The sequence below is a fragment of the Mustela nigripes genome, chromosome 10, assembly GCF_022355385.1.
Source record: "Mustela nigripes isolate SB6536 chromosome 10, MUSNIG.SB6536, whole genome shotgun sequence".
Lineage (NCBI taxonomy): Eukaryota > Metazoa > Chordata > Mammalia > Carnivora > Mustelidae > Mustela > Mustela nigripes.
Window position 1 is genome coordinate 44,283,057 of NC_081566.1, and position 22,199 is coordinate 44,305,255.

At 35.0% G+C, this 22,199-nt stretch overlaps 1 protein-coding gene across 1 annotated transcript in view; it reads left to right on the forward strand.

Moving 5' to 3' along the window:
- KCNT2 (potassium sodium-activated channel subfamily T member 2) overlaps positions 1–22,199 on the forward strand; it is a 344,033-nt gene that overhangs the window by 227,071 nt on the left and 94,763 nt on the right. The window contains exons 15-17 of the mRNA XM_059414103.1: positions 13,856–14,005; positions 15,678–15,907; positions 21,832–22,045. Of these exons, the coding sequence (XP_059270086.1) occupies positions 13,856–14,005; positions 15,678–15,907; positions 21,832–22,045 (594 nt within the window). The remainder of the gene's footprint in view (positions 1–13,855; positions 14,006–15,677; positions 15,908–21,831; positions 22,046–22,199) is intronic.

The following is a 22,199-nucleotide window of genomic DNA, read 5'->3' on the forward strand; positions in this document are numbered from 1 at the left end:
AAGCCCTTGCTTCAAACTGGTTTATGAAGCATATGACTTCATCTTCTCTCCCTCTTGAGACTCTGTTGCAATGATGACAGAGAAATAAAAAATGTTAAGTTCTCATTAATGAAAAAGAAGTGAAGGACCTAAGAGATTTCAGTCAATTTCTGGGAGACGGAAAAAGGAATTTTTCTGTTGACACCTTCCTGTGATGTTCAGAGGGTGATGCAGCAGGACAAAATGGTATCCCCCAGTGAGGATCTGGGGTGCAGATTTCTAGAAAAAGAAATCAAATTTTAATTGAATTTCTGAATACTAAACAAGTTACCCTTGGTCCATCTTCCATTCCCTGCAGTTAAGTTTAGTCAGACATTTACTGCTGGGAAAAATCTGTTTTTTCCTAAACACACTTGAAGAAAATGCCTAAAGTGTATGCTAGGAGATAGTTTGGAGTTGGGGTTCAGTGTTCCATAACTGGGCATTTGGTGGCTCCAGACAAAATAGCGTGATCCCTTTTTACTCAGTAAGGGTGTAACCTGCCGCTTAAAACATTTACAGACAAAGGAATCCATTTAATATGCTTGTATCTCATACTCAGAATTTTGAACTATGGCTCTTGTCATTTGCTAAGTATCAGCATGCAGCATTAAATGAAGTAAATAAATCCAACCAGATGGAAACAACTATCTCTATACTCACTGGAATTGGTTTGGATCTATAGGGAAGGTTGGTTTTATGCTCACTAGTAAAAAAAAAAAAAAAAAAAATCACATTTGAAAATAGAATTGAATGTATTTTTTGAAACCTCAGCAAGTGAGTAAATATTTTAAATATATTTTTGAAAGAGAAGGGTAAATGATAGTTTAGAAGAATATTAAGGAATTATACAAGAGTGATGAAGGCTGTTGAATAAAATGCTGAGGAAATATTTTTTATTTGTAGAGTCTTACATTTTCAGAAACTTTAACTTAGATTTCTGTTGATTATATTTCTGGAGGATCTTCTCTTTTCTTTAATAATAAGAAAAAAGCCATAATAAATAAATACAGAAATCTAGAATAGCTTAACATTATTATAATTATTATTCTAGATTTAGGAAGAACAGGAGTTATGGTAGAGAAATAGAAAGTAAACAAGACCTTTTGAAATTGACAATGCTGAAATTAAAATTTAATAAAATTCAATAGCAAAAAAAAAAAGAAGAAAGAAATAAAAAGAAACCTGATTAAAATACTAGCAGAGGATCTGAATGGATATTTTTCAAAGAAGACATATAGATGGTCTACAGGCATGGAAGAATGCTCACCATCACTAATCATCAAGGAAATAAAAATAAACCACAGTGAGAGTTCCTCCTCACACCTGTTACAATGGCTATTATCAAAAAGATGAGAAGTCACAGCTGTTGGCAAGGATGTGGAGAAAAGGGAATCCTTGTATACTGAAGATGGTAATGTAAACTAGTGCAGCCACTATGAAAAACAGTATGGAAGTTCCTAAAAAATTAAAAATGAACTACTATATGATCCAACAATTCCACTTCTCGTTATTTATTTAAAGGAAATGAAAACACTAAGCGAAACGCTATTCATATCCCCATGTTCACTGCAGCATTATTTACAATAGCCAGGATATAGAAACAACATAAGTGTCCATCGATAGATGAATGGATAAATAAGTTGTAGTATGTACACACGCACACAATGGAATACTATTTAGCCATAAGAAAGAATGAAATCTTGCCATTTGCAGCAAGGGTGGAACTTGAGGGCATTGCCCTAAGTGGAATAAATCAGACAGAAGAAGGCAAATATCATATGATCTCACTTATATATGGAATTTCAACAAAACAAGACAAAACAAAACAGAAAGTCAAGCTCATAGACACAGAGAACAGGTTGGTAGTTGTCATGGTGGAGGACGAAGAGTGGGCAAATGCGTGAAAGGGGTCAAAGATGCAAACTCACAGTTATAAAATAAATGTCATGGGGATGTAACATACGGCATGGTGACTATAGTTAAAAATACTCTATTGCATATTTGAAAATTGCTGAGAGTAGATCTTAGAAGTCCTCATCCCAAGGGGAAAAAAAACAGAACTATGCATGAGGATGCATACCAGACTTTTTGTGGTAATCATTGTGCAACATACACACATATAATATCATTAGGTTGTATACCAAAATCTAGTATGTTATATGTCAGTTATACCTCAATAAGGATTTTTTTTTAAGTTTTGAAAGATAATATCATAGAAATCCTGAAGATTACAGATAAAAGTGCAGAGATAGAATGTGTAAAAAGAAGGACTTGCAGTGCAAGAGATCAATCCAAGAGAAATAATGTCTGATGTAGTGGGAATTCCAGAGAACATAGAGAAAGTAGAATATAAGAAATTATAACAGAAAAGGGGATTCAAATCTTTAAATTGACAGGGTCTCTTGCTTGTAAACGATAATGATTGAAAAAGAATTATACCTAGATGCATAGCATTGCCAGCTTACAAAATGATAATGATGAAGAAAAATTTCTTAAAACTTGTGCCAAAGGGGGGAAAAATCAGTATTGACTTGGATTCTTAAATTTAGACAAAAGTATCCACTTAACAAGTTTAATCTTAAAGAGATTATGAAGGAATATCGATAACTCAGAGCAAGAAAGTTAGCCTCTATCTAGACTAAACTACCGTGAACAATTTCCACTGCCACACCACATGATGAACCAGATAAAAACCTCAGAACCATTCCACCTCTGCAACGAAATAGATGCCACTTGCCTACCTGTTTCTTCATTTAACTCACTTTCAAAGTAACCATAAGTCTGAGGTTGCAAACCTAATGACCAATGGACCAAATTATGCAGGTGGGTAAATTTTCCTTGGCTACCAGCCTGATGTAAATTTTTTTTCTTTTGAATTGATTTCTTTGAATTTGCCTTTTTCAGACATGTAACAGCCAACTCACCACAAGCCTGGACACTCCCCTTTGTCTCACATCTGCCCTGATTCCCATATTTACATTACAAAGCTTGCTCTGTGGACAGGGCAGTTACAGAACTCTGTAAACTCTGAAAGAAGAATTCCAAACACGTATTAATCATGGCAGTATGATGATATGAACAGCACCTGTGGGCAATCTGTTGTGAGATCATTCTTTCCTCTCATACTTCAGAGAAGGCAGTTAGTAATAGAGAATGCGTACCATGATATAAAGTTTGGTAACGTTGTCATTAAGAAATACTCAAAACTCTACCTTAAGCTGAAGATTTTGAAGGTTTTTTTTTTTTTTTTTTTTGGTATGTGTGTCAAAATTTAAGGTTTGCATGAAATAACATGCTAAAAATAGCACTGAATAGGGTTAAAATAACATTACATTTTTGCCATTAATTCATTTCATAAATAATAATCACATGCATCCACACAGTATAAGGCACTGAGTTTAGAAGTTTGGGACATGGAAAACATGAACGTATTCCGGTCACAAAAGACTAATACTCAATACAGGGCAGGACACAGTGAAAATATGACTTATATATGGATTTGGAACATATTTTAAGTTTCACCTAGTAGATTTATTTTTTTAGTAAAATACCTTTTGCCTATGGTAAGATTAGCTTGCATACCTTGAAAATAAACCAAATGACAACATGGGAGACAGTAAACAAATCTAGTTACAAATAATAGTTACAGGGCAAAGAAATACTCAAATGATAAAATGTAAATAACAATAATTGGAGCTTCTATAACTCCTTTATTCCAAAATAGTAATATTTATGGCATATAACTTTCCTGGGAAGTTCACAGTGGTGTTCTAAACTAAAGGGATAGAGTAGTGCTGTATGAACCATACAGGGGCACAAAGCACTTGAACCAAAGCTAAATGTATGGTCTTCAGTAAGCAAGCAGGCTGTGTTCTGAGAAAGAGAGAAAAGGGTAAGCACATTTTAGGTATGAATTTTTATTAATGCTAAAGTAGAACAGTCTAAAAATCAGTGGGCTATGGTTTACCTAACAGTGGAGTCAAAGAGCTGAGAATGACGTTCATTATGACAGACGAATTTACTTTTTCACCTGACAGTTTCAAAAGTCGATGAACAATCTTGGGTCACCAGGGAGGTGCAGTTGTTAAGCATCCCACTGTTGGTTTCAGGTGGGGTCATGATCTTAGGGTCATGGGGCTGTGGGATCAAGGTCCTGCGTCAGGCTCCACTCACAGTGCATTGTTGACCCGAGAGACCCCGTCTCCGGCTGCCCCGTCATCACCCCTCCCCTGTCTCTCTCTCTCATCCTCACTCTCTTTCAAGTAAAATAAATCTTTTTTTTTTTTTAAAGGTAGGTGATAAAGGTGATAAATCTTTACAGAATTTTTTGGTATGTGATAATTAGACAGTTCTTTAATTAAATGAGCACTTTGGAAAATTACACTGGAGTTTTTGAAAGACAAACTAACTTTAAGAAGAGTGAATTTGGGCCACCTTCAAGTACATACCGTGTTTCAGATTTAACAGTTGAGCTCTATTTCATTTCTTCATGACATAGATTCCCTTCAAAAAGTGTTCCTTGTTTAAGTTCACTATTAATTATGTTTGGAAGCTATATGGCATTTTCCTTTTTTTTTTCCACTTCAGCAATTTTTTCTTCTCCTGAGAGTGGCAAACAGCTTTCCAGTTCCATCTAGCGGTAGAAAATTGATTAGCATACACTATCTTGATTTAATCTTAGAACTCAGATTTTTGTTTTGATGTCTGATGACATGAAAAGCTGGGAAATTCTGCTGTTCAAGAGTGGGAATGCATAAGCCTCTTCCTAGTAGACTGAGGCATCTTAATCTTGTGTATTTTTACTTCTTCTATCTAGAGATCTTGAATACTTCTCTTCCTAGATAAGATAACCATACTTGTATGTCAGAGGACTAGCAAGAATAAATGTTCATCAGAGTTGTGTTAGCTATTTCTTTTGTAAACTCCCTTTTTGCAAGCTTCTGTATACTCCACTATACCTTCTCCACCCATAAATTACGTTTCCAGGGACACAGCCTACAATTTGTCAGAATCATTTCTTTGGCCTACAATGTTACCTGTAGATTCCTGACATTGATAAAAAAGGCAAAACTGTAATGTCATTTAAATAATTTGATTTTTAAATAATGTAACAGTTTGGGACCATTATGAATTAATGCAATTCATGTGTGTTTGCAGAAAAACACCCTATAAAGAATATAAACAACTATGTGCAATCAAGCAGACATTAAATTGGAGAAACACAAGTGTACAGAATTAAAGAGTGTATTAATTTTAATTATATTTAAACATTTGAGTTTTAAATCTACTTTTAATCAATATAATGAGGTAGTAAATATGTAATCTCCTTTAAAATGAAGCATTAATAAGGAAATTTTATTTTATTTAACATTTCAAGTATAAATCTAGATGAAATCCTTTTCCTAAGGCAAAAACTTCCACCTAGATTTATGTAAAGTCTTCTATTACACAGCAAAGAATGGATTTTATATCAAAAGTCCCTGTGACAAGATGCTGTTTACTCTCACTGATGTGAAGATGATTTAGTTTGATAATAAAAATAAGTATATAAAAACAACTAATTTGTCAACCTGTGTCAGTGTTGGCAAATCTGAAACTGATCATTTACTGTATATTTAACTACATTATTCAGGATTGAAGAGAACAAAATATACCAGCAAAGCTAAATCCAGTGATTAAAATGCAGAGGTGTTTAAGACAACAAACACAATATTGTAAGAGGTGGATTCCTACTAATGATTACATTTCATAACCTTGAAGGCAGTGCTTCATAATACCAAGCTTACTCTTGAGTTTACCTGTAGTTTGATGGCATCCTTGTATGCATACAGAAAATATAAAAATAAAATCAAATTTTATTTTCTAGAAGTTATTAGTATGAGTTTTCAAAAAAATAAAAACATTGTCCATCTTTACAAAAAATAGGAATTTGTCAGTAGAATAAGGTTTTACGCTGTTTTTGTTTGTATCTTGTTTTGTTTTCCAAACACTTTTTTAAAAAGATTTATTTATTTATTTACTTAAGGGAGACAGAGAGCACACTCCCGCCAGTGTGAATGGGAGCAGGGGCAGAGAGAAAGAATCTCAAATAGACTCCCTGCTGAGCATGAAGCCCAGTAGGGGGCAGGATCTTACCTTGACCTGAGCCAAAAAGAAGTCAGCAGCTCAACCAACCGAGCCACCCAGGCTCCCATTATTTTGTTTTTTCAACGTAAGCTATATTACGGAGCAGAATAGTTGAGCACATTACTGAATGAGAAAGAGAGCATGTACTGTAATACGATTTCAACTTACTTTATCTGGAACAGGAAATTCCAGTTAAACCCTTTTTTATTCCTCCCTCTGTGAAAATCTGATATGGGGAAACTTTAAAAAAAAAAAACAAAATTATGTAAAATTCCTTTACTGTATTCAGAGGCCTGTATTGAAATACATTTCTGCAAAGAGCAGACCCAAGTACTTGCTCACTATCAGTCCTCCTTCCGCTCAGTTGATAGTGTTGAAACACAGGAGATTGGTATGTGAGTTAATTTGCTTTCTGGCAATAAAAACCCATTTTCCTTGAAGGTGTAATCACAGATTAATGAGGAATGTGCTATTTGCATTTAAAAGAAAAATAAAATCAGTTGTCAAAATCGATTTATGCACCATCAGGAAATTAACTGGAACAAATGATATTTCTAACTTGGGTAAAATAAACAGAATAGAACAAACATACTTTTTTTCAACCAATATTTATTATACTGAGAGGGACTTTTCATGTCCCAGAATTGGTGACTGTAACTCATAATTGAGGACAAAGAATTATAACTCATAATTGAGGACAAAGTATCCCATTGTCCATTCTCTTCAACTTACCATAGAAAGAGAAGATCAGAGAGGGGAATGGATAGAATAACACAGTGCTCTTGCACCTGCTCCCAGGTATGTGAAAGGAAGTACAAAAGAATTAGCTATTACTCATGGAGAATAGGAATTTCTGCAGGAAGTGGGAACTAGCATCTTGTTCCCTAGTTAGACATTTGCTTATGTAGTTTGTTGTGATTCTTTGTTGTGATTATTTGTTATGTAGTTTGTTGTGATTCTTTGAACATGAGGAAAAAAGAATTAGAGTAAAATGGTAGAGCTAGAAAGCAGCCTTCAATCCCACACATGGGTTTTCCTCAGCACAACTGATAGCTTAAAAAGACTTGAGCCATATTTCTGGTACCCCATCTAGACTATAGGATGTACCACCAGGAAATAAGATGAAGGAAAGTGGAAGAGAGTTTCTTACTTATCGGTGATCGTATACCAAGGCTCACCCCATACTCCACATAAAGGGGATTCACGTGTGCCTACAAGATCCCTTGACAGAGGAACAGTGATGGCCAGTTAGAGTTACTTTGAAGATCAGCAACATCCCAGGGAGAATAAGTCAGAGTTTCAAATTGGGTTAGAACTGAGCTTTTTAATAACGGAACATGATTTGAAAGAAAGGGACCTGCCCATGATCGTAGGGTCCTGGGATCAAGTCCCACATTGGGCTCTCTGCTCAGCAGGGAGCCTGCTTCTTCCTCTCTCTCTTTCAGCCTGCCTCTCTGCCTACTTGTGATCTCTGTCAAATAAATAAATAAAATCTTTAAAAAAAAAAAAAAAAAACAGAAAGAAAGGGACCTGCCCAAGACGTTATTATAGGACAGAAATGGGGCATTTGAAAGGACATGATTAAAGCCTATAAGCTCTTGAAGAATTTGATGTGGTGTTTATAATTTATTTAACTAGATTTTTTTTCCCTTTCTCTTAAGTAATCATCTTCCCTCCCACTTCCCTTTTTAAAACATTTTTGTTTCCCCCACACTTAGACATTTCTTTAAGGTTTAAAATTTGTACACAAGCTTTGTTTCCTTATAAGTTGCCCAATCAAAGTTTTTCCAAGGCTCTCATGACTATGGTTTTGGGTGCATGAATTCTACAGCATGTCCCTTTATTGATGGAATAGTCAACTCAGAGAGGTTCTTTAAAGTATCAAGCATACACTGATATTCTATAATCCATGTATTATCTTGATAGAATATTTTGTTTTCATATTCCTATCATTGTTTTCTTTTTTTTTTCTACTAATACCTCTATAAAAAACTGGAGCCATCAATTATTTTGAAAATGAAGGTGGACATAAACCTGTCTAGAAAGGACTGATAATCATTGAGTTTTCAATAAAAATGGTAGAGCAGCCTTAAAAGGGTATGAAATAAACTAGACTGTACTATTTTATAGGTTGGAGTATACTTTGAGGTTGACAGTAAATGCATAAGCCAATTATTTTCCCTAAAAGTTCATTTGATTAAACACATCTTAAATCTTCATTAAATGGCTCTTTGTAATTTTCACTAAGCTTCCCATTCTGTGCTTTTTTTGTCCCTAATATGTTTTTGTTTTTTCACTGCTGCTGAGGTTAAATTTATTTCATGTCCATTAGCAATTGGGGAACTCAGTGATTTTTTTTTTTCCGAATTCTAATGACAAATTCATCATAGGGAAAGTAATTGTTTCAACCTAAAAAATGATTCTGGTGAAGGAGGCAGGTATTATGTAATTAGGAAAGCTGAACATTTAGTAATTAAGCATGAAGAACATTGTTAGATTTTTCTTTGTCTATTTAACCATTTATTAAGCACTTACTCTGTGCCAGAATGGATGTCAGGGTCTCAAAAATATAGCTGTAAACAAGACGTGATCCCTTTCCTCATGTGGCTTATTTCACATGGAAAGCAAGACATTAAGGAGTAATTAATACAATTTAGTGTTATAGTATCATGAAAAAAGTACAGCCCGGCAAAGCTGAAAAAGTAATAAGTAAGCTGTAGGTCAAAGAATTGTCAAGTGTAGGAGATAGAAGGAACAACATTGTGAAAAGGCCAAAGGCTAAGAAAGAGCTTCTTGTTCAGGGTACATTAAGGAGTGCTCCTGGCTGGAGCTTACAAGAGAAAGAAGGCAAATGTAACAGAAGAAATTTGAAAGGCATAGCATAGGTCAGAAGGGCTTTGTAATGATGATAAAAAAGTTCACCTTTTTAAAATGGAAGAAAGAAGTCCTTTAAACATTTTCAACAGGAGAGTGACATGAACTGATCTTAAAGATTTTGAAATTCACTCTTATGACAGCACCATAAATTGATTTGTAATGGCCAATACTGGAGGCAAGGAGGCAAAAAGATGGTTCAGGACTATTTGAAGAGTGTGAGAATTGATGGGGAAAGGGACACATAATGAGTTCCCGAGTCACTTAGATGTGGAATTGAAAATATTTTCTTGCATAAGAAGTTTAGAAATAATTTTTTTATTTATGTAATTGTTTTCCTCCTTTGAAAAATAATCTTGAGTTAATTCTGCCTAGAAACATAAAGTGAGATAAGAGGAAGAGAAAATTTAGGTAGAAATTAATTTTATCTTAAGTTGAAGACAAATAAAAGTTTTTTTTTTTACACATCTATAGGCTATAATATGCCCTTTTAAAAAACAGACATAACTGGCATGTAACATTACATTAGTTTTAGGCATACACTTTAATAATTCTACATGTCCTATATATACAATTTTTAAAAAAGATTTTATTTTTTTATTTGTCAGAGAGAGCAGAGAGAGAACGCACGAACAGGGGGAGCAGGAGAAGAGTAGGCAGAGGGAGAAGCAAGCTCCCCAGTGAGCAAGGAGATGCAGATGCAGAACTTGATCCTAGGACCCTGGGATCATAACCTGAGCAGAAGGCAGCCAGTTAACCTGCTGAGCCACCCAAGAGCCCTGTAGGATTTTTTTATATATATCCTGAGAGAGAAAGAAATGATCGTGACAATTACTCCATCCATTCACCACACATACTTATAATTTTTTTTCTTGTAAGCAGAACTTTTAAGATTTACTCTCTTAGTAGCTTTCAAACATATAACACAGTATGATTGACTGTAGTCACCATGCTGTGCGCTATATTCCCAGGAGTTATTTATTTTACAACTTAAAGTTTGTACTTTTGGTTCATTTTCCCCCATTTCACCCACCTCCCACCTCTGGCAACCACTAGTCTGTTCTCTGAATCTCTAAGTTCATTTTTTTTGTTTCTGTTTTTATGGATTCTCCATATAAATGAGATCATATGGTATTTGTCTTGGTCTGACTTATTTCACTGAACTAATATCCTCAAGGTCCATCCATGTTGTCACAAATGACAGGACTTCCTTTTTTATACCTGAACGGGAATTCATTATATATATCTGTGCCACATTTTCTGTATTCATTCATCCATCTCTGAATACTTCAGTTGTTTCGATGTCTTTGCTAATGTAAACAGTGCTGCAATGATCATGAGATGCAGGTATCTTTTGCATATATGCTAATACCATTGTATATTAGCACATATTACATTCTGTATAATAAGAAATATTTCATTCATTTGCATGTGATAAAAATATTATCATAGACAGGTACCTAGCATTTCAGATGTAAAAAATAAACACTCCAAATGTTTCTGAAGCCCACACAAACTATCTCTGATTGACTTTTTTTCTTTCTAGTACCTAGTAGGCTACAATGTCAATCCAAAATCACTTCTTTGATTTTAACATTTTTATGTTTGCGATTTCTTCATGATGTTTTATAAGCAGTATTCCTTGCATTTTCGCTATTATCTGTGTGGATTTTATTTATCCATACATATTTCTGATGGACTCAGATACATAAGATTTTTGTAACTTTTTTCTCTTCCCTTAGCAATCCTTTCTGGTCTACATTCAGGACCAAGTCTAGTCTGGTCCAAGCTATCATTGTCTCTATCATGATGACCTCCTTATTGGTCATTACCCTTTCTTTGGTTTCTGAGTCAGCACCATGACCCAGGGGGATTTTTGTAAACTTTAAGTCAGAATCTTTTGCACCCATCTTTGAAATCCTCCAGTGACTGCCAAATCGTCTCAAGTACAGGTCAGAGTCATTGTAAACATTTATAAATCTCTATGTGACCCCTCTCCCTGCCCTGCTATCTCTCTGGACTCATTTTTTTCTCCTCCCTCAGCTCCAGCTAAACTGGTCTCTTTGCTTTTCCTTAGCTATATCAGTCATTCCTCTGCCTCAGGAAAATGCTTGTGGCTGCTTCTGCCTGGACCACTATTCTCCTAGGTACCCATGTGGTTGCCGTTCCAGAACTCTTGAAGATTTTTACTCAAATGCCGACCTCTCAGTGATGCCTTCCTCAACCATACCATTTATATTCCATTTCTCCTAGAATGACTCCTAGAAGTCATTTTTCTCTCTAATTTTTCTCCCAGTCTCTCATCACTTCTAACACATAACACAGTTGGCTTCTTTGGTTTATTGTCAGTCTTCCTTCACTAGAGGCTCCAAACAAGAAAACATTTTTGTCTTGTGTGTTGCAAGTTCTGCTATAACTTTTAATTTTAGAACTGTGCCTGATACAACCTAAGAGCTCGATGAATATTTCATGTACGGATTAGTAAGTGGGAACTGGACATAGCTATTAGTATTAAATGACATTCCTATGTTCACACATTTCTCAAACAATTAACATGAGCTACAAAGGAGAAAATTTGGGTTATTTACAATTAGCAGAAACCTAGAGATTCTTGCTCACCTATCTGGGATATTTGAAGAGAGCACAAAGAGGTCTTCAGGGGGCACAAGTGTAAAATAGCATGAGAACAAGCAAATGATTTAGGAAAATCCATCTGAAATGTCTTTGTCTAACCCTCCTTTTCTGTTCCCTTCCAAGTTACAACATTGTATTTCCATCTCAGCCCCTGGACTTAGATTTATGATTTTCTTTAATAGCTTTTAGGACCCTTGTGTGACACGGATTTGACTCCATGCTACCTTTTGGATTTTGAACAAACAGTGATGAATTACTGGCACCTTCTCTTACATTTCCAGCACTTTAAAAGGATTCTATCTATGCCAATTATCATCTTGCCAAGTAGACTATGGAGCATAACAAAGATAATTTTATTTTTGTTTGCCAAAGGGAATGTTTTCTCCACAAGGAAAAATTATTCTTAGGAAGCAGTAGTTAGGTTTAGGCAGATGCAGTCAATGGTCAGAAGTGGTCTGCTTTATTTTATTTTCCTATTTCCAAAAACACATTAACATTAAAGAAAAAAGAGTAAAGGTTTTAAGAGCATTAGTGTAAGTTGACTGGACATGTTGAAATTGGCTCCAAAATTTAGCAGTGAGGAAGGTGTAACAGCAAAATAGTGGAAGCTAACATTTACTGAGTGATTACTATGATCCCAATATCTGCTGAGTGATTTGTTTGTATTACTTTATTTTATCTAACCCAGTGATGTTGGGGCTATTTTTCACAGAAGAGGTAGAGAAAAACTCAGAGGTTACTGAACAACCCAAGATTACAGAATTAGGGTTCAGAGCAGGTGATCAGTCTTCAGGGTCTGAACTCTTAACTCTTTTTTTGTTTTAAGGTTTATTTATTTATTTCAGAGAGAGAAGGAAGAGCACACACATGTGAGTTGGGGGAGGGAAAGTGGGAGAGGGAGAGAATCTCACACAAACTGCCTCCCAACCCCCAGCACAGAACTTGAGGCGGGGCTCAAGGCAGGGCTCAAGGTCATGACCAGAGCTGAAATCAAAAGTTGGATGTTCAACTGAGCCATCCAGGCATCCCATGGGCTCTTGACTCTTAATTGACTCTAAAGCACAATTAAGAAACAATGAAGTAAAGTGAAGCATACTTCGAAAATATATGATTTTTTAAAAACTTATTGACTCTGAAAATATTAATGTATTATCTCTAATAATTCTTTAGATAAAACTCAGATTTTATTTTATTTTTATTTTTTAGAATATTTTTATTTATTTATTTGACAGACAGAGATCACAAGTAGGCAGAAAGGCAGGCAGAGAGAGAGGAAGGGAAGCAGGCTCCCTGTCGAGCAGAGAGCCCGATGTGGGGCTTGATCCCAGGACCCTGCGATCATGATCTGAGCTGAAGGCAGAGGCTTTAACCCACTGAGCCACCCAGGTCCCCCTAAAACTCAGATTTTAAAATGTTTTTTTCAACCCTAAATATGTTAGATATGGTTTGTTATCTGCTTTTATGGATTCAGAATATATAAACATTAGATGAAATATTTTGATATTTATATATTTATCACTTGCCTTCTTAAAGTGCATTTCTTGTATTTATAGACTCCATAAATTTATTCAGAAAAAGTGAAATTTACTATAAAAAATGGGAAAGAAGAGCTCTTGTATATTCACAATATGTTTTTCATAGGTTGACTTTTTTATTTATATCCAAGGCCACTGAGCAGAACATTCTAGAAAATACAAACTGTACTTTCTGTGATAACATAAGTTGACATTGTACACTTATAAATACAAAGCAAAATCTGGTTACCTGGTTACCTACCAGGGCCAAGCAAGTATTATAAATGAGATGAAGTGGGCCATATTATTTAGACTATAAAACAAGGGTAAAAACAGGATGTGCATGACAGGATATACATAAAGAGAAATTAAAATGAAATTCTATATCTTATTGCCGCATAGTCAGGATAAATGCTTCCATTAACTGGATTGTGAAGAACTACTTTCTAGGAATCTGCCGTCTTTCAAACTTACATGTTGTGTTAGTTTCAAAATTTCTGTGGTAACTCTTTGTGAGTATTTGTAAGTAATATCATCATTTAGAGCATCACACATAGACTTCTTTGAACCGTGCTTACCAGTTCCTCCTGTAGGGAAACCAGATTAGGTGTGAAAACTGTCTTTTTAACCACATTCACTGTGTCTTGCTCTTTGTGTATGTGTATGTGTGTGTGCTTTTGTTGCAGAGAAGGCCAGCAATCCCCAGAGCAGTGGCAGAAGATATATGGCAGATGCTCTGGCAATGAAGTCTACCACATTGTTTTGGAAGAAAGTACATTTTTTGCTGAATACGAAGGGAAGAGTTTTACATATGCGTCTTTTCATGCACACAAAAAGTACGTCTCGGCTTCCAAAGTGGACTTAAAATATAAATCAACCGTACCCTTTAAGTACAGTTTTCTAAAATACAGCCCATATTGGTGCTCATAAGTTGCAAGGATTCTGGAATTTTAACGTAATTATTGAGACATTTGAACTCTGGTTCTGTATGGTCTCTACAAGTTAAGGGTGTTAGGTATAAAGTATAATTTAATAGAAATACTGGCTTTAGTAACTTTTAAGCCATCTTTAAAATATTTTAATCCATGAAGAATTCACAAATACATGAAAATGAATCTTCTTTAGAGATCTGATTTTAAATGTAAACAGAATAAATGAAACAAGATGGGATTGGGAGGGAGACAAACCATAAGTGACTCTTAATCTCACAAAACAAATTGAAGGTTGCTGGGGGGAGGGGGTTGGGGAGAAGGGGGTGGGATTATGGACATTGGGGAGGGTATGTGCTTTGGTGAGTGCTGTGAAGTGTGTAAACCTGGTGATTCACAGACCTGTACCCCTGGGGATAAAAATATATGTTTATAAAAAATAAAAAATTAAAAAAAAAAGAAAATTTCAAGTAAAAAAAAATGTAAACAGTCATAATAACATTTATAAAACCTATATTTAAAAAAATTTGCTTTGATCAGAGAAATAAGTTAAAAAGTAAATAAACAATGGTACCTTCTAATTCAAACATGGAAAAAAATATTTTTTTCTTTTTGAGAAAAATTATTTACTAAAGAAACAAAAATATATGTTTAAAATGAAAGTAATATATTATCAGTATTGTAAATATATTGATATAATATTTTAAGGTTTGTATATGTCTAGTATTTTCCACTAATCTAATATTTAATATATTCCACTTTAATTCTCAGCATGATTCTTTCTGTACATATATTTTGATGTTTAAAAAATATTTTTAAACTAGATTTATTTCTAATGCTATAAGACATATTGAAATAAAAACATTCACAACATTTCGTGTTTGCAGAATAACCTGAAAAAGTATAAAATAAAATTTTATTATCTATTATATTTAGTGGTCGATATTTCTCCCAATAAAGCTGTGTACCTATTCAGATTATTAATTTTTTTTCTAAAGTTCAGAGTAAACCAAATATGGTAGAAACAGAGCTAAAAAAAATTTAGGTACCCTGATTTTTTTCTCATATGACCTTGGGTAAGTTTCTTCTTTTAGGCCAATTTAGCATTTTTGACTAAAGTAATACAGGTTTATATTTTTTGACCTAGTGAAAATATACATTTATGGTAAGACTCAATACACACACAATTTATTAAAAATTCTTACCCTTACTAATGATAAACACTCTGATATTTTTTATTATCTTTTTTCTATTCTTCTTTATTTAAAAATAACTATATAGATCATAATCATTTAAACTGATTTTACCACACATTAAGGACATAGTTTCTTTTCCTGGAAAAACAGGAAAGTTTTGAGTGTTGAGAGTCCTTTTTTTTTTTTTTCGTCTTCAGAGCCTGGAGTCTTAAACTTTCACGATCTTTGCAAGCTTTAAAATACTTTGATTTGATACTGGTAATTTTCCTCTGCCTTATAATAGTTTACCAATTGTCTTACACATGCAAACTTAAAAACAAAAAACATAAGAGCTTTGCTGAATCACAGTTCTTAAGATTTTATTTATTTATTTTTAAATTAAGGTTTGGCGTCTGCTTGATTGGTGTTCGGAGGGAGGATAATAAAAACATTTTGCTGAATCCAGGTCCTCGATATATTATGAATGCTACAGATATATGTTTTTATATTAATATTACCAAAGAAGAGAATTCAGCATTTAAAAACCAAGACCAGCAGAAAAAAAGCAATGTACCAAGGTCATTTTATCATGGACCTTCTCGATTACCTGTACATAGCATAATTGCCAGCATGGGTAAGTATAAATAAATTTGAATATATCACTAGTTTCTTCCTCTCTTTCTTTCTTTCTCCCTCCCTCCCTTTCCTTCTTTTTCTTTCTTTTGATTTTATTTATTTATTTATTTATTTGAGAGACAGCAAAAGCAAGAGAGGCCACAGAGGGAGAGAGAGAAGCAAACACCCTGCTGAGTGGAGAACCTTATACAGACCTCAGTCCTAGGACCCGAAGGTCATGACCTGAGCCAAAGGCAGATGCTTAAACTACTGAGTCACGCAGTCCCCTTAGTTTTTTCCTTTAAAAGGCATAATAAATATCCTTCAATGTTTGTTAAAATTTCAAAGTCAAACTAGACACTAATTGTCTATATAATAAACTTGGTATAACTAAGTATCTAGAACAAAGTTTCCAAGCTGTTAAACTAGTAAGAAATTAAACTAGTTTAGGATGCCTGAGTGGCTCAGTCTGTTAAGCGTCTGCTTTTGGCTTGGGTCATGATCCTGGGATCAAGCCCAGATCAGGCTTCTTGCTAAGCAGAGAATCTTTTCCCTCTGCTTGCCACTCCCCCTGCTTGTGCTCTCTTTCTTTCTTACTCTCCTTGTCTCCGTGACAAATAAATAAAATTTAAAAAAAATAAAAAAGAAATTAAGCTAATTCAAAATTGTCAATAATTATTTCATATTTCTGATTAGAATATAAGCACCTGACACTTTTTTAGTTCTTTTGTAAGTTCTCTATCCAGTTATCAACAGAGGCTATTTCAAATATCATTGGTTCGTTTTTCCTCTCCTTGTCTCTCTGTCTGTCTCTATGTGTCTCTTTTTTTATTTCTACACACACACACACACACACACACACACACACCTGGACCTCTTGGCTTGGCATCTTCACAGGTAAATTCCTTGAAAGGGTTGTCTTCAGTTGCTGTTTTGAAATCTTATTGTCCCCTCATGCCTTTGCCCAGTTTAGTCTGAAATCTGTAGTCCTTGTATCACTACTCTGGCAAAGTCACCACTCTGTCACGAAATCCAGTTTTCATCTTCACAACATGGGATGGTATTGACCATGTTCTTCTGCTCCCACAGATTGACTTGCCCTCCAAAAATTGATGATTCTTTTATATAAATCATTAACTTATATTTCTCTTCACAGCAGTATACTGGTTATTTATTTCTGCCCGGATGTCTCACAGGAAAAACCAACACAGCATATTCAAATGGAAGTTATCTGTCTGCCCTCATTCAAAATTACTTCCTCCTCCATTTTCTGTGTTAGGTGACCCTGTTTGTTATTGGCCTAGCATATTATTTTTTATAGTAGTCCTACTGATTTCTTCCCATTATTAACCTTTACTCAAAGTACCTAATATGTGCCAGACACTCTTATAAGTTTCTATGATAAATTAATGAACAAATAGATGACACAACATAATTTGTAAAGTCACAATCCTGACAATTCTCTTCCTCTCCTCTCATATCTCAGAATCCATCAATTCTATTAATTCAGATAATCAAGTATCCCTGAAAGTCATTCCCTTCTTTCTCCCCACTGTCTGTGTGATCATGGTCTGAATCTCCATCATTCTTCCCCTCAACTGTAGAATCACCCCCTGCCCCCCAAGCTTCTCTCCATGCCTCCATGCTGTCCTGCACTCTTCTCTGCCTTGCAACTAGAGTTATAATTTTTACATAATATTGATAGTGTCATTCTCCTACATAAATAATTTGAATTACTGGGGTGCCTGGATGGCTCAGTTGGTTAAGTATTAGGCTCTTGATTTCAGCTCAGGTCATGATCTCAAGGTTGTGAGATCAAGCCCCACACTGGGTTAGTGAGGAATCTGTTTGAGATTCTCTTCTTCTCTCTCTCTCTGTACCCTTACCCTACATGTGTGTATTCTCTTTATCTGTCTCTAAAATCAATCAATCAATCAATCAATCACGTGAATTGCTTATTATCCAAGGGGAAAAAAATCTAAATTTTATATTACATGGCTTATAATTTGGATAACCAAAACTTCTTGTTTGCATGGGGCACTCCCAGTTATTCCAGCACAGTCCCAGTTTATCTATGTTGTCCTGGTGTCATTACTGAAGATCACACCCTATGACTCTTAAGAGTATCCTAGTTCAGGGCTGCCTGGGCGGCTCAGTTGGTAAGCATCTGCTTTAGGCTAAGGTCATGATCCCAGGGTCCTGGGATTGAGTCCTGCATCAGGCTCTCTGCTTGACAGAAGCCTGCTTTCCCTTCTCCCACTCCTCATGCTTGGGTTCCCTCCCTTGCTGTGTCTTTCTCTGTCAAATGAATAAAATCTTTAAAAAAAAAAGTATCCTAGTTTAGAAGATAAATCACAGTCACTTTACTAAAAGTTCTTTTTTTTTTTTTAAATAATTCCACTTCAATTTTCTAGTCTTGTATTTTACTGTCCCTTCAATCACATTACTAAGTCCCATTCATACTAAATTCCTTTCCGTCTTCACTAATTGTTTTTCACCAGTGGAACTCAACACAAGAAGTTTCTTCTGACAGAATCTACTCCCTAGCCCCCAACTTTGCCTAGGTAACTTCTTCTAATCCTTTGTCTCAGTCTCAGTATCATTCTTTCTGAGACATATTCCATGGCCCTGCTTGGACTGTAAATAGAACCACAGTGTCTATATCTGTAATGGGGCTATAATTAATTGCCTCATAATGTTCAGATATAGAATGGGTGTATAAATAATTGCCTCATAATATTCAGATATAGATTAATTGAGATAATGGCGAAGTGCTTAGGACACTGCTTTGTGTTGAGTAAGCATTCAATGAGTAATAATTACTAGGAGTTATAGTACTACTACTAGTAGTAGTAGTGGCAGTGGTAACACCATTTAAATACTCCCAATATCTTTCATATAATAGATGTTCAGTTAATGTTGAATTGAAAAAATAATATGCTAGGTCAATAACAAACAGGGTCACCTAATGGACTGTGTTAGGTGACCCTGTTTGTTATTGACCTAGCATATTATTTTTTATAAGAAATCCTACTGATTTCTTCCCATTATTAACCTTTACTCAAAGTACCTAATATGTGCCAGACACTCTTATAAGTTTCTATGATAAATTAATGAACAAATAGATAAAGATCCCTAGCTCACAGATCTTACGTTCTATCACAGGGGAGACTGCTGATAAACAACACAGAAAAAATAGGGAAATAATTTAGTGTATTAGAAGCTAAGGTCTTTAAAGAAGTGATCAAGTTAAAATGAGGTCATTAGAATTGGCTCTAATCCACTATGACTGGTGTCCTTATAAGAAGAGGAAATTAGGACACAGAGACACATCCAAGGAAGACAACAAGAGGAGACATAAGCAGAAGATGACCATCAACCAGCCAAGGAGTGAGGCCTGGAACAGACCGTTCCCTCACAACCCTCAAGAAACCAATCCTGCCAACACATGGATTTTAGACTTCCACACTCTAAAACTATGAGGCAATAAATTTCTGTTGTTTAAGCCACCCAGTCTGTGGTACTTTGTTATGACAGTCCTGACAGACTGATGCAAATAGTATTGGAGAAACTGACTAGAAACATTAGGAAATAAGTAGAATGACATAGGTTTAGTCACCAAACAAAACAGTGAAAGATAGTGGTGATAGAATCTGAAGATATGGGAAAAAGCTGGGATTTTAGAAAGGATAAAAGGAGAAGAGTCTAAAAGAGACGATGACCACACTGAGGGTATTTACCCATCACCTTTATAAGAGTCAGGTTTGTTAAGGAAAGGAAATGTTCAAAGGGCTTGTTTCTGTAATTGTGACTACTTTTTGAATTGTGTCTTCCCTGCTAGATTCTTCCTTATGATCATATCCCCATGCACAGCTTGGGGCCAGGTATCTGCTTTGGCAAAATAATTGGGAAGTGACCACATTTCCCTGTGTTGGGCAAAAAAATGATAAAGAGGTAGTTGGGGGGTGATGTGAAGTCACATATATTTGGGGAGTAGGGTTAAAAGATCACAATTTATTAGGAAGCCAGAAGGGATTTAATTCCCAAAACATGAGTAGGAATTAACTTCACATAAATGGAAGTATTTCTGTTTCCTTCTAAGCAGAAATAAAGGAACAGAAGTTTGGTGAAACTCATGTTTGTTTGAAGTCGGGGAATTGAAGGATTTCTTCTATGATAAGTTCTGTTTTCTTTCTGAACTCAACAGTGTAGTCATGTGCAGAGGATAAATATACATGTGAATTTTAACTTAAAGCCTTAGGATGTAAATAATGGCTTATTTTTGTAAATCAAATTTGTAAAATTTAATTTTTAATCAATTCCACATACCTACTAAATAGAAAATTTAATCTTATTTTCTCTAGGAGCCTCATTCAGCTCTTGCCCAAAGATTGAATTATAGATTAATCTTTATTTATGGTGTTCAAAAATTGTTTGACCATAGATTTTCTGATGACAACAATCTCTACCTTTGCTCTGATATTGAAATTGCTAAGTGCTGGTCCCTACATCCTTTTCTCAGAAACAGCTGTTCTGGGAATGTTCGTATATGCCTGTCACATGACGGCTTTCACACGAACTACAGACATATTAATCTGAGTTTTGTGTATATGGAGAGGTACAAGTCTCTGAAACGTAACCCCCCAAATTTATTCAGTTTTGAGGAATTCTCGGATATTCTCATCAGACTTGTGCTACCAACTGTCACCCTCAAAACATTTCCTGTTCATCCCTCCTTCTGTGGAGACTTCCGATTGCCTCAGAGGTTTTAGAAATCAGTTGCTGACCTCTCTTTCCATGATGCAAGAAAAGAGAGGCCAAAATCCATTAGTTTTATTCCCACTTTAAAAACTTCTGCTCTAATAGTAAAGGAGGTGGCAAGGTCAGAGGTTTGAGAGAAGTGGCAGGTGTTTTAATAGTTGCTTCAAAAGGGACAAAGTGAGGTCTAAGGGGTTTTAGAAGGATGACCAGGTATTAGTGCGTAAATGAAGTGAGTGGTGGAGAAACATGATGGCACTCGTCGGTAAGACTGTATTATTTTCTTCAGAAGGGGAGACATCAGCTTTCCATAAATTGATGTTTAAATTAATTTTAAACATCCAATTAAATAATTTCAAAGGAATTTGTTTCTTCTATTTACTGGGGACTACCCCCCAGTATGCAAAAGCCTTAAGCTATTTAAATTTGCTGTTGCTACAGCCTCAAGGTACATCCACAGCTTGAGTACTCCCTATTGTCTTTTGAGTAAAAAAAATCAAAGGTCATGACTTCAAAGTTGCCTTCCAAACCACCTGGTGAAAATTCATTCCTCCTCCTGGTCTTCATCACATTATTTTGTTTTATTTTCTGCATGTATTTATTACTATCTAAAATGACTGTTTTCATTTATTTGTCTACTTGGTTATTTTAAAGATAAGTGCTTATATGTAGAAGCATTATTTTGTTCCCTTATTCCCTACATATCCCAAGTGCCTAGGATAGTGTTTTCCATGCAGTACATAATAAATATTTGTGAAATAAGTATAAAATATTAATGGTTCTAATATTTTAAAAAAGTGATTACAAATCAGCAAGAGAATAATAACACAATGGGGGGAAAGGATGTAATGAGAAATCCACTAAACTGAAAAGGCCAAAATTTTATTTGTTAATTTTAAGTAAATGTAAATTGAAACAAAGTGTTTTTTTCACTTTAAAAATCTAAGTATTTCAGGGTTTCATAAGTCTTGTGTTTTGTGCAATAAGCTAGACTCAGCAAACACATTTTGCACAAATGCAGAATTTTTTTAATCCATGTAGGTAAAAATGTCCACATGGAGAAGAAAGGGTAAACAGTAACAGATTTCCCAGTTATCCTGGTTGTATTTCATTTTGTTCATTAAATGGTTGATTATCATCTGGGTGGCAAATACTTTGATGGATTTTTATGTTTCTTTGTTGCAGGTACTGTGGCTATAGACTTGCAAGACACAAGCTGTAGATCAACAAGCGGCCCCACACTGTCTCTTCCTACAGAGGGAAGCAAAGAAATCAGAAGACCTAGCATTGCTCCCGTTTTAGAGGTTGCAGATACATCATCAATTCAAACATGTGATCTTCTAAGTGATCAATCAGAAGATGAAACTACAGCAGATGAAGAAACTTCCTCAAACTTAGAGTATGTTTAGATATTCTAGAAGAGTTGTAAGATTTACTGGGATTTATGCTACTCTGGGGCACTAATATCCTTACCTTTTATATATCCGAGAATCAATTCCACATACTTCTAACAAAACAACCTTCCTATTAGCCAGTATCTCCATTACCTACAA